Genomic DNA, 13,808 nt, shown 5'->3' with positions numbered 1-13,808 from the left:
TTAATAAAAAATATTTTTTACAATAACTAAATATTGTTTGCTTGTTTTGATAGTAAACACGAGAAGGACAGCAATTTTTACGTATCTAGATTCTAGAAGGACAGGATATTTTAATTGACACAACATGTAAAACAGCTCAAATTTATTTAAAGCATTAAATCTAATGAACTGTTCTTGTATTTATTTGAGTAGGCTAGCCTATAAGATGCAGAATCTTATACCAAATGCTTACACACTAAGTCGGGGTGACTGGTAAATGATATTCTGATGAAGCTGACTTGTTGCAAGATAACTGACTGCAGGCTACAGCTCACTATACTTGGCGCAAATTTTACTGTTATTTTTGCAAGCAGATATTTCATGCTAAGTCTACATTTTTTATTGCTCTTACTAATCCGATTAATGGTTCCTTAATCTTCGGACTAATGCTTTCATCACAGTATGACTGGCTTATTGACTCAAACTTTGGACATCTGTTGATCTATTTTAGAAAACAGCAAAAGAAGTAATCTTCTTAAGCTGTGATAGGTAGGCTGTTTAACATTGTTAAACAAAAGTAATTGTAAGGCAAGAAGGCAAGATTGTAATGTAAGGCAAGATATTTTTCATGATGAAATCACACTCGGGGTAAACACATTCTGTCGCAATTGGCCTGTCGTGGGACAACTGATTGCAGCCTACCGGTTGACACTTATAGGCCTATCTATTATTTTCAAATGTCAAAGCGCAGCTTGGGAATTTTGCATCATTTTTCTCAGCGTGCATTGGGGATGCTAGCTTACTTATACAACAGTGTGACTTCTACTTGAATAAATACCATATTTCTTCTAAACACTGCTGTTAGTTAATGTTTTTTTGTTTTTTCAGTACATCAAGTGAACACACACACTCAAATACAGGTGTCAGTTTGAAATAACTAGAAAATCCGAACTCAAACAAACAATTTGCCATGCACACATTTTGCATTTTTTTGAAGCACAATTAATTATCTACACACCCATTTCATGCAAACTTTTTTAATTCTTTGTGACCATATAATCAATACCTACAAAACAGCAAAGTTGCCGCACACAAATAGGTTTATACGTTAATTTATTGTTTGCCTCGATAGCTAGACCGATTGGTTAGTGCGTGACTTCTGGAATGAAGAACCTTCAAGATCAAGCGGCGCTGGTTCGACTCTCAGGGTGTGCGCTTGAGCAACGCACGTTAAGGACTGCTCTCCATTTAACAGCATCTAATGGATGGAATAGTTCACCCACCAACAAGACTTCAACAATCAGAAACTTCACTTTGTCAATCTCGGTGACCGGGCCTGTGTCAATGATTCAAAACCTCTACAAGTATGCGAAATTTCCAGGATTAAGCTCTGCAAGCAGCTTTCCCAGTCTGAGGATAAAGATTCAATCAACCAATCAATCAATTTGTTCATACGTTGCCTTCCTCCCAAGGTATTGCTCCTCTCAGGCTCTTAGCAACGTTATGCTGTCAATGTTGCCAGTTGTTTACCAAAAATGCTTGCAGAATCGCTCGGTGTTTTTGGACGAGCAACTGTTGTTCATTGCAAAAAAATGCCGGGCCAAAGCTTCGCTGAATCTAAAAATTTTCTTTAATTGCAATTTAATATTCCCAACTACTGTCAAATTGCAATATATCTGGAAAAATAAATTTTACTGACCAAAAAGAAACTAAATTTATTTTGCATGCTATGCTGCAGTAAATCCATTGGGTTTTCAATCGAAAGCCAAAACACCCAAGAACATACAATATTTCTGGTTAATTTTTGCAGTTTTGCATACTTTTGGAGGCCTTAGACTACTAAAAAAAGCTCGGCCACCGCCCACCGTGATTTGCAAAGTGAAGTTTTTTCTTGTTTGCAAGTGTTCGTTGTACAGTAATATTCGGCCTATTTTTTCTTTTATTAAACAGAAGGTTTGGTGTGGTTACATCTATTTTACGTGTAAGGATAGTTTATATTTAAGTATAAAAATGGTTTGTTTATAAGTTGAATTAAGATTAAGGCTGTCTGACCACAGTCTCTATATTACATATAGTAATATAGAGACTGTGGTCTGACTGCCTGATGAAATTTCTATCTATCCAGTTTATCTAGTTTGGCCAGAGATGGTTTGGCTATCTGACCAGAGCCACTATATACATAGTGACTCTGATCTGACTCCATGAAATAATTTCCACACAATTATTGTTATTCGAATTATAATTTTAACTTATCAGAAGGTGTTCATATAATATTGTAGGTCTATAACACAAATTGAATTTAAACATTACAGAATAGTGAAATTGCAGAACATGGAAACATTAGACTATTACGAATTATTACATTTTAACTAAACAATCAATTTAATGTTTTCTGAGAGCTAAACTGGTCTAACTGAGCTCAGCTTGAGCTGGTCCGATTTGATAGAGCTCTCGTCAAAGGACGAACAAACCATTTTATTGTGTGCGCCCTTTTTCTTATTTAGGCTACTCTACTTCGGGAGCAGGTTTCATGGAAAATTACAGAAGCATTAGGAAATAATATTATAGGTTAACCTAGTTTACTATAGTAAAAGGCAGGAAAACTTACATGATGAAATAATGGATCGCTACATTGGGCCTGTTTTGTTTAACTTCAGCTCGTGTTTAAAATCGCCCTTGTTGCACTGGCAAGTGTTGATTGTAATTGTAGCCCTATTTTTGTACCGTTTTCACATAAAAATTTTTATCTTTTCTAACTAATTTCCAGATTTTGTGGCTGTGCAAATTAAAGATAGTGATATCCCAACACTGTTTTTGCATATTTTAAACCTTTTGGTTTTGCCATCTTTCCCTTTTGCCGTTTTCTACACGTTCGCGCCAGCAATGAAAAAAAAAATAAATAAATTGAATTGTTGTTGAAGGGTTGTGGTTTTTGAATTACTAAGTCCACTAGGTGTCGCTAAGCTGTTCTTGAAATTGCTCAGGGACCATTAGCCCACAACCTCAGGGTTCAACCAGCGCTTAAGCACTGAATTATCGACGTGGAACAAGCTTGTAACTTTTGACTGTGTCCTCTTTTTCTTGCTGTTGCAGTGTCCCAAAGTGTTCATAGTTAGCTTATTGATGTATAGGCCTACCGTTGAAAGTTTGCTAAAAAGTGTTTTTCGTTGTCTGATAGCCACGTCTCGCAAAGAAAGGTCATGCAGAGGTGAAGAACATCAGCAGGGCATGGGATGAAATAAAACAGTTGTCATTTTTGTGTACCGGTACGTCTATGGTTTTCGTTTTCAAGTAGATTCGGGCTAATTTTTTCATGCAGCCTAGCCTAAAGCACTGTTTTTCTAATAATTAATTTTTAAACAATTGATTGATTGGTTTATTTTGTTGTGCAATATTATAATAGCAACATCATTAAATGATGCAACACGCTTAACGAACACAATTGAAACAAAGGAAATAACAAATGTAGGCTTACACTGCATCTTTGAAGTAAGTAAATCACAACGGGAAGCTGCGAAGTGACCATGACGGTCTTCGAGTCCAGCAGCCACCCTCAGCCAAGTGGATGATAAACATTTAATAAACATTACACTAAAATATCTAGCCTACACTTTAACAAAGAGTCAAGACAGAAACAAACTTGCATCCATAATATGTTAACATTTCAAGTTCCGATATTAAGTGTTGATAGTCAACGATTAAAAGCTTAAAGAGTATCGGTCTACATTAGTAAATTACACTGCATTCAACTTTAATATTCTGCAATTAGATAGTTTTTGTAAACTTTTTTAAATGAGTCAAATGATTTTTTTTTATGTCTAGTGGGATTGAGTTCCATATTTTTACTCTACTATAGTTGATGATTCGTTGAAGTCTTGTAGTAGCATACAGAAGAACAATAATTATCATTTTTGATTGAACGTCTAGTTGAGCGATTATGAACGTTTGATGTTTTTTTGGAGTAATTAAAAAAAAAACAGGGTAAAGAATTATGGTTATATTTAAACATTAATTTAGCAATCTCTAGTTTGTAAATGTCTTTTATTTTTAAAACTTTTACCTGCTTGAAGTATGGCGTAACGTGTTCTGACCACAACCCTCCAGCAACTATTTTTATTGCTTTGTTTTGCAACTTTTGTAGTTTCTCGATATATGCTTTGTATGTAGAGCCCCAAATGGCTATTCCATTCATAATGTGTGGGTGTATGAGCGAATAATATAACTGCAGTCTAGCATTGAAAGGAAGAAAGTGTTTAAGTTTCGACAAAATACCAACAGATCTAACAAGTTTAGATCTAAGAGCATCAATGTGAGGTTCGAATGAGAGCTGTTTATCAATTATTATTCCAAGCAGTGACAATCGGTGAGGGAAAGCAAGGAAAGCAGTGCTTACCTTAGCAAAAACTATGCAAAATATAATGACTGAATTCTAGCCTTCTAGGTTTAACTTATTATTTTTATCACGTCTATTTTAACTTGAAAATTACTGTATTTGTGACTAGAATTACTCGTAACGCTTGTGAGTAGTCTAAGTCCTCACCAAACCGCATGTCTTGCCTATAAATGCCAATTGACGCAAACGCTTCTGTCAGGAACAATCACTGAGGCTCCAGGTAAGCAACTATCAAACTTGCTTTCCCAGATTCAAAAATGTCAAAAAACGCCTTCGTTTTATCCAATCCTCACCCGTTTTGCAAAACGTCACCAGCTGCTTAGCCAATCAGATGTGTTATGGTTATGGTCGCCATGTACTTTAGCCTACTGTACTAGCTTTCATAGTCATGCTTTTGCCCTTTTTACAGCGTTGATATAACGTTACTTCGCCAATGAACGTTCAGGTGCGGATGCAATATTTAGTTTGTTAAGCTTCTATACGCAGGAGGCAAACTTATCCAGCTTTTTGTACAAATTGCTTGCGGTTGTAATGTTTAGGCCTAAGTGTTAGTTTTTGTAGTGTAGGCTTAACTGAATATCTGAGAATGAACATTCATGACGAATTAAACATTTAAACAATTATTATTCCATGTCTAACACAGGATTTTGGTCCTGCAACGTTAAAATTAAGATTGTTCATGACTTCTAAACATTAAATGGATGTATGATCACGACATAGGCGAAGCACAATTTGACAGATTTTTATTTTTGATTTGTTTTGGAAATGCTCTCAGAGCGCACCAAATTGGAAGTGTTTTTCAAAAATTTCTGGGGGAGGCCCCCCAGACCCCCCACTGGAAGTGTTGCCTTCGGCAACACGCCTTCGGGCTTCGCCCGACGGTTACGCCCTTCGTGCCTGCTACCTTGCTGCAGCATATTTCCAAGTTGCTTTCCCAACGGTTTAAGCCACCGAACGTCACTGATTCCAAGGTAGGCTATTTAGCGTGGTCAACGGTTTTTAGCTCAACAGCCCTATAGAGAACATGGAATTTATCGAATTTTTTGTAGCCTTTTTTAGGAGGAATTACTAATAGATTGGATTTAGAGGCATTAACGGTCAATTTGTTGGCATTAATCCAACCTTTTACAGCAGCTAATTCAGCATTAAGTTTGGTTTGCAATAAATTTAAGTTATCAGCTTTAACTATGAGACATGTATCGTCCGCAAACAATCTTGGCATTGTCGACATGCTGTTTGGTAGGTCATTTATGTAAATTAAAAACAAGAGTGGACCTAGAGTTGAACCTTGAGGAACACCATACTGGATAGATTGCTGTGTGGAAGTATCTTGATCAATCGCAACATATTGTTTACGGCCATTCAAGTAAGACGAGAGAAGATCGTTTGCAACTCCACGGACACCACAGTAGTCAAGCTTCCGCAAGAGCCGTTTATGGCATACAGTATCAAATGCTTTTTTTAAGTCGAGGAAGGCAACTCCTGTGAAATTATTGTTCTTTATTTGTTTGTAGGTTGTGCTTATTATGTCAAGGGCAGCATGTGTAGTTGAGTGGTTGGAACGAAATCCATATTGTGTGGATAGGAGTGAAGAATTTTTATTAAGAAAGCTGAAAATCCTTTTGTAGATTAGTTTTTCTAATGTTTTTGAAAAACACGATAATAGCGAAATAGGTCGGTAGTTGGTAATTTCTTGTTTACTGCCACACTTATAGACAGGTATCACCTTGGCAATCTTTAGTTTTTCCGGAAATATTCCATATTGAAATGAATAATTAATCAATGCTGCAAGTGGAGGGGCAACAATATTAGAAACAGGTCGAAGAAAATACGGGGAAATGTTATCACAGCCAAAAGCTTTGTTTACATTTAAAGCATGTAGCTCATTGATAACTTCGTTAATATGGGCTGGTTCCAGGTAGATCGAAGTAGGGACACAGTTCCTTAAGTAACTGAGATAACCGTTTTCGTCCCCAGGTTCAACACTTTCAGCTAACTTTTTACCAATGTTACAAAAAAAGTTTGCGTTCAAAATTGGCTACTGTTTTTTAGCTAAAAATTTCAGTTTAAAGGGCTAGGGACATGAAAAAAATTTTTTTCTACAAAAGTGATTTTCTGATTTTATACGTGGTCAATAAGAATGCCTGAAAAAAAAAAGTTTTTTTGAGCTGTATTTGGGGTGCTTTGAGGGCCTTTTATTTTCACTTTCTGATAGTTGACGATCCGACACGCGTCACTGCGTAAAGGCGACTGTTGAGCAATGACGTTTCACCGGGAATTCTCTCGCATCGATGTCAGACAGTGCTTCCACTTTCAAGGATTTTATCCCGAAAAAGGGATTTTTCAACGCTTCGAAGGATAAAAAAGGGAAATGAAGATAGGAAGGATTTTTTAGGGATTTTTAACAATTTTACAAGGAAATTTTGCCTTAAAAAGGGAATTGTTGTTTTTAGCAATATTAAACAAAATTTTATTAATATTTCCATTCAAAAGTTCTAAAAAGGACTGCAATAACGATGATCAGCTGGTTTCCGTCGCCATCAGAAACCCCCTCTCACTCACTCTCTTTCCCATTCTCGCCTTTCCGTCACTTGATTTCTATTCTTGCCATTTTGGGAATTGGACGTGAGTGCAGTGAGTGAGTTAGTTTTCAGGGTACGAAATGAGGGTACCAACTGTTCAGGGTACAAATTAGGTTGCACCCATAATAGAGCTAGCTAGGCTGTGTATACGACATGTATAATTGTACTGTATGGTGTACACAGTCAGACTGAGTCAGTATCATGAATAGGCCTAGTATCCTAAAGTTTTTCATCAGTCTCAGATGATTGTGAAGACACAAAGAGAAAAAAGAGATAGCCTCGCCTTGAAGAGTTAAACAAGTTAGCGCATCAAGGAAAACCGAACTAAACACAAAAATAAATTTGTTAATGGATGGATAATTCGTTACTGCACATTTACTACCTGTATATTTTCAGTGTTAGGGATAGGTTAAAGAGTCCGTGTGGGAAAGATGAGAGTGGTAATTGGTAAATGATGTCCAGGACTCCAGGTGGTAAATATCCCAGAACCGACTAATTGACAAGCGGTTTTTTGGCTGGACAGTGAACAAAGGTAGTAAACCATGTTATTGTAAAATATGTGCTGCTTTTGTGTAGCCTACTGACACTGTTCTAATAAAGCAGTGTTGCTTCGACATACCATTGCTACTGAAAAAAATCAAGCTAACCTTTGTAATTTACTCAGCACTGTATGGTATCAGATTGGGTTTGTCAACTAAATCAGCCATGCTACTGCCCGCAAGGTTTTGTTTTTTGTAGCGCTTTGAATACTGTACCACTTCTTCAATTCACTGATTTTCTGTTCTTTCAGGTTAAAACGTAACTTGGGTGAGATTAAAATAACTTTGAAGTTGTATTGGCACTTTTTTTTAACTTAAATAACGTCAAAAATAACCTCGCCTATGAAGGAAATTTTGAAGGATTTCCAACTGAGAAAAAAGGGATTTTCAGGATAAAAAAGGAAACTGAAGAGGATTTATCAATTGTCAAAAGTGGAAGCACTGATGTCAGATCGCACTGCAGAAATAAGTAATTCGGACAAGCAGCAAGTGAAGTTATTTTGTTTCAATAACGTGGTATGGAGACATTACAAGATTTTAGCAGCGGTTCTGATGAAGAGGCTGAAGTATTTTGTGACTTTGGAAATGAACATCTTCCGATGCAATCTGATCACGACCATGTTCAACCGTACATGTTCGAGCCTTTGGCAAGCAGCTCAGAAGAGGAGATTGAAGTATGTGAAGCAATGGATTCGGATATTGAGCTTCGAACGAACAGCTTAAACTGGTATGTTGTCAGCGTTTGTATTTTTACACACTAAATTTAATTAGCATTACACAATATAGATACCAATTGTAAACAAACATTTGTCTGCGGCCTATAAATGGCTTAAACTGTGGGAAAGGCAATAACTTTTTTGCTGTGTAGCATTGCGCAATATTAGGCTACTCAATTTACTTTGAAGTTATTATATAACATGTGGCCTTCTATAAACATTCCTTTTCATCGATGCGACCATTACGGTAATCATCCCAAGCATTTCTATAAGTAGGCCTACCGGTAGTAGACTGCGTTACCCACCAGGTTTCACTTCTTGGACGACCGCGTTTCCTCTTCCCATCCACCTTTAGATCTAGTGCCTTTCTAAGAAAACTTCCTTACACTGATATCAAAACAGTGTTTATTTTAACACCACAGTACACAAGTGATATGCATGCCGTATGGCTATTGCAATTTGATTTTTTTTTTTATAAAATTACAGGTGCAAGTGCGACAACTGCGATATCCTTCCAACAGTAGCGGAATGCAGGTGTTGCACCGAAATAGAGTGCATTGCCCAAAAAGTAAGAGAAGGACGGGAGACGTATGGCTGCGAAATAAAGTGCATAACAGAGCACCCTGGGTTTCAGGCAGCCTGTCTCAATGTGGATGTGTTAGAAATTGCCTGGCTGCAGTACAAGCAGCAGTATGGAGTTCATGGGGCTCCTGAACATAAGCGCCATAGGCACATTGCATATAGGCAATTAGCCCGTTGGTGTTGGGGGTACCTTGGTCGAAACCTTAGAGTGGTTCTTCCAGCATGCGCCGTGACTTGTATAAGAACCCAATTCTCGCTCCAAAACAATGAGGACGATTTCGTTGGATTTCAACTGTAAATACCTGAAGAACAACCTAAGACTTGATATGGCTTCTTCTGAAGAAGCCATATCAAGTCTTAGGTTATATCGATATTATTGTTTAATACGTAATGTTTCGCCCCCTTAATAAAGTACTTTTACAAGACTCACCAATGTGTGTTATCTAGTTTGATACAAATATGGTGCAATAGGCTACTAACTTATGTTGCATTGTAAGTTACTTTATAGCGGTTAAGTATGTCCGCGATGGTATTAAGCAATAAGTCAAAGAAATGGCAATGGTGAAAAATGAAATCAATGAAAGATAAACTAATACGACCACCAATCCCAAACGAAAGCGAAATATGAAATAATATGCTGTACGGCGTACATTCAAAAAACACAGAAGTACATCTATAAGGTTATGAACTTTCACTGTTATTAACTGGTGCGCTTGTAAGAAAACGCGATATATGATTGTTGACGACACTCTGTTTATCTGGACGCTTGAGATTGTGACATAAAGGAGGAGGGGTTTCCCATGACAACTCCTCTGCAATGTCATTACTAGCATCTTCAACTCTTGAAGTCACTTCAGCTATAAGTTCAGCAACGTAACCTGCAAAGCAAGGGTTATAAAATATATTTCTAGTCAATGTTCATCGCGTAATTTAACCGAAGCAAGCAGCTGCAACTGTCGAAGAATAGCTGGCTGAGTGTTTAGGGACTAGCAAATGCTTATGAGTTTTAGAAACGAATAAACGCACTATTAGGTTGTTTAAGTAGACTTTAGCACATATTTCAATTTTAGAAGACATGTATTCTTACTGAAGGTACATTCTTGCATTATCTTTTTTAGCGTGTGAGAACCTCCTTTGCCTTTTGGAAAGGAAAGAGAAAACTGCAAATTTCCGTCTTTTGTTTTAGCTTGCTCCTTTCTGCTATTTTCATTGTAATGAAGGGCCGCAAGTAACAATCTAAAGTTAAACATAAGCGTTGATTACTGACGATGACAAGCTGTTTTTTAGCAATCTCATTGCATTATAACTCTGTAGGCTTATTACATTCTTAAAAGCCTCTTTAACAATGGTTAGGCAGAATATTTGCTGAATGGCTTACCTGCATTTCATGGCAGCATAACCAAAGTGAAACATTTTGGGTGCAAATTGATTGACAAGACTGTGGTAGGCCTCTATGGAAAACGTCTGCCCTTTCGGGGACAATTTCGTGACATCTTTTCGTAGATTCTTGCTTCCCAACAATCCTGTCAAAGCTTCATAACATTCAGATCCTGAAAATAAAGAGTCTTGCTACTAAACTTCACATGTCAACTTAAAACACTTAAAAGCCAAGTCGAAAATTGCACAAGGTACTTTATCCAACACTGAGCGAATATAAGCAGTTAGCATGCTTTTGAAACAGCCTTCTTTTATGTTACTGCAATCACACTTGAGGTTAATAAAGACAATAAGTACAGAACAAACCTGCTGTGAAGTACTTCCTTTTCGCAAGTGGCAGATGTAAGCACGAAGGAAATAACTCACTGTGTCCAGTGTGGATGTCACATATGTGATTTGGCAGAGAGTCCCATTTAGCTAAAGCTAAATCACCATTTCCATCACTTGTCAAACCACACCAATACAGATGGTTTATAATGCTTTGTCGCCATTTCGAAACAAGCTCAAATCCCTTCTTCTTTTCTACAGCAACAAGTTTTTTCGAAAGACCTTAACCAAAGGAAATTTACAGAATTAGCGAGTTGCCTGCAGTATAAAATGGTTTACGAATGACTAGATCACTAAATGCTCCATTCACATTGCAATAACTAATGCATTTAGCAAGATCTTTTTTGGCACAAACTAAACTACATGAAAAATGAGTAGACTAATAGAGTTAAACTTGTTGTTTAGATCGTTAATCGTTTTATGGTTTTCTTTGCTTCAATGTTTAGCGCTTACCTTTTGCAACATGCCATATATCAAAGTAATGCGTCATTTCTTCATGATCCTCCCTAATCCACTTCTGTATCTGCAGGTGTCTGTCCGTAATCAATGTGCATATGTTGACTCCAGCACTAGAAAGGGTATGGAGACACCTTTTCAATCCCTCTAATTCCATGTGGTAACTTCCCTTGACCTCATTACTCTAAACACACGTCTTACATTAGGTAGAACAGTAGTAACTACTGAGGGAAAACATGTATTCGTTGTATACAATACTCATGTAACTTTTGGGGAGCTTTCCATTACATTTGTGATTTGCGGAAATAGCAAAATTACGACATCAGAATTGTGGGTAACTCCATTCAATATTATATATATTCCTTTGAAAGATGAAAATACAACATAACATAATTCAGGACACGATTTTGTAGCAAGTAGCATCGTAAGAACATGTAAACTTACCTGGACAATTTCCATGCTTAAAATACGGTTTTGCTTCACATCCATCAGAGTATAGCTTCCGTATTTAGCAGAGTGACCCATAGAGTCACATCTTGCATCACCACCACAAATAAGATTAACATCCTTCTTTGCTTCTTGCAGTACATTCTGTTGCTTCATACTCCAGACATGGTTGACAGCAGGTATTAAAAACTTTTTTTGATGTCGAAAAAAGGTACGCTTTTCGTAACACTGAACACCCCAAAAGCGCAAAAAACGTAAAGTTTTTGTAGGTAGTGCTCCACTGAACAAAATAGAGGAACTTAACGAAATATTTCCTTCTGGTATTCCACCCACAAATGGCTGACTAAACCATTTGTAAGACTGACGGCAGTGATGGCAGATTTGTTTAACTGCCAACAGTGTTCCCTTGCATGTACTGGAAGTTGTTGCTCCTGCCTTACCACATAATTGACAGATTAAAAACAAACTCATGAGCATGCTATGGAAAATCACATATTTATTTTCCGGTATTGATTTTTGATTAGCTTCTGATCTGGAAAATACAAAGAAAATATCAATACATGTTTCAAAGTGGATGTAGCTGGACAAATTGAGGCATTCTGCCAATAAAGACCTGACCTACTCCAGCTCAATAGGCAGCTATGAACTCCAGTTAGACATTCCAAGTGTCAACACAAGCCAGAATATTATGCATCACTTACTCATTACATTCGAAAGAAATCATAAGATTCATTGTAATCTTCATCCAAACATTCATGCATGTCTTCTTCATTTTCACTATGGATGGGAGTAGAAGATTGAATAAAATCCATTACCGGTATTACACATTGAGTTGCGGCATCACTACATCTTATCGGTACATTGCATTGGATGCCTAAAACATTGCAGAAATTAAATGTGGCTGATACAGCTAGTCATAAATTATGTTAACTAGTATGTATGTTATGTTAACTAATGTTTACAGTAGTATTATGACTGTGGTATTGTCTCAATGAAGGATTTGCTTTTTTTTATTGTAACACTAACATTAAACTTTGATACTTTTAATGCAATGTTAACTATTAGATGACACTACAATAACTTTAGTGGATCATTGAAAACTTTTAGCACATGTGGATTGTGTAACAATTTACCAGTAGCCTACATACAATATATTTCACTGCAGTACAATAAGTTATTTACAACTTGATGAAGAAGGAAAAAATAATTTATTTTAAACCTTGGGCAGTGTAGCATGATTATGAAATCGACTAACATCGATAGGCTAGCATCTAGTAACCTATTTAACAAGTTTATTACCTATACTTCTGGTATTGGAAACATTAACGGTTTGGGTCATTGCAACTTTGCATTGTGGATTTATAAACATGGCTTCATAAATCATCAAAGGCTGTTCCTGTTCATCAATTGCTTCTTTTGTTATACTAGTAGAGTTTTGACCAGCAATTAACTCTGTTTCCACAGACACCACTTGTTGATCTACAAGGCTGCTACCAATATTTTGGGTTTCTTTCGAATGCACTGTAGTTACTTCATGTTGCAAAAGCTGAAATATTTTTTGGCATCAGTACCACATAAAATACTCTCTAAGTAGACTAATACAGCAGTGCACTTGACATGCCAGTATAGAACTTAACATATGTGTTAATTAAAGAAAAAGTACGGTACTTAAAGGCAGTCTTATGAGTAGAAAAGAAAATTGATCATTAACACCTTTATATGTAGGCTACGAGATAATTTACTAACCTTCACGTAGTATAAACACAAAACCTGAATAGTATGAGAGAATATAACTAGTAGGTTTGCAATTTATAGGCTAGCTATGGTAGCTAATTTACTTGTTGAACTCGGCGCTTTCTGACAGCACTCCTCTCTGTCTTTGCATGTGGTTCAGCCGTAGACGTACAAGCTACGTTTTGCCGCAGGCTAAGAATTGATGGAACTGCACATTTCTTGAGAATCCTTTTACTGAAAGTTTAATTATCTTACAGTTAACTCTCAAGATTATTTAAAAAAAAAAACTTTCTTGTCCTGCTGTAAACCTTATCAAAGATCAACTTTGAAATAACGACATTAGACTAACCCAATTAATGTGTGACAGTGGTAGTCCAGCTTAATAACACTATGGTAGTTTAGTATAGCAATGCAGCAATGAGCACTATTGGAAATGCAGTCTAACCCAGGCTAGGCTGTAGAAACTTACCTGCCTGAAAACCCCAATTGTACTTGTAGACTCGATTCTTCAAATTGGTTCCTACTGTCAAAGTGTACGGAACAAATTTGTGAGCTTGCTTTAGCCTTCCAATACTTTCGGTTTTGTTGAACAAATTTCTGCCATTTTTTAAACAGG

General features: G+C 36.8%; 2 protein-coding genes across 2 annotated transcripts; one reads left to right on the top strand and one right to left on the bottom strand.

The window, feature by feature from the left end:
- The first annotated feature begins 7,782 nt into the window (after positions 1 to 7,782).
- Positions 7,783 to 9,089, top strand: LOC145768729 (uncharacterized). The gene is made up of 2 exons (XM_082580309.1): positions 7,783 to 8,220; positions 8,696 to 9,089. Exons 1-2 carry the CDS (start codon positions 8,012 to 8,014, stop codon positions 9,087 to 9,089), a joined length of 603 nt encoding a protein of 200 aa, XP_082436435.1. The 5' UTR covers positions 7,783 to 8,011.
- An 85-nt stretch (positions 9,090 to 9,174) lies between these two features.
- LOC145768728 (uncharacterized) lies at positions 9,175 to 13,453 on the bottom strand. Its single transcript, XM_082580308.1, has 9 exons — positions 13,297 to 13,453; positions 12,758 to 13,004; positions 12,160 to 12,332; positions 11,456 to 11,990; positions 11,009 to 11,195; positions 10,535 to 10,777; positions 10,170 to 10,341; positions 9,879 to 10,027; positions 9,175 to 9,669 (listed from the first exon to the last, which is right to left on the bottom strand). The coding sequence occupies exons 3-9, from the start codon at positions 12,228 to 12,230 to the stop codon at positions 9,473 to 9,475; spliced, it is 1,554 nt and encodes a 517-aa protein (XP_082436434.1). The 5' UTR covers positions 12,231 to 12,332; positions 12,758 to 13,004; positions 13,297 to 13,453; the 3' UTR covers positions 9,175 to 9,472.
- Between the last annotated feature and the right edge of the window lie 355 nt (positions 13,454 to 13,808).

This window comes from Aplidium turbinatum, chromosome 4 (assembly GCF_918807975.1).
Source record: "Aplidium turbinatum chromosome 4, kaAplTurb1.1, whole genome shotgun sequence".
Taxonomy (NCBI): Eukaryota; Metazoa; Chordata; class Ascidiacea; order Aplousobranchia; family Polyclinidae; genus Aplidium; species Aplidium turbinatum.
The sequence above is the reverse complement of the archived record's forward strand: the minus strand, read 5'-3'. Positions and strand labels throughout refer to the sequence as shown.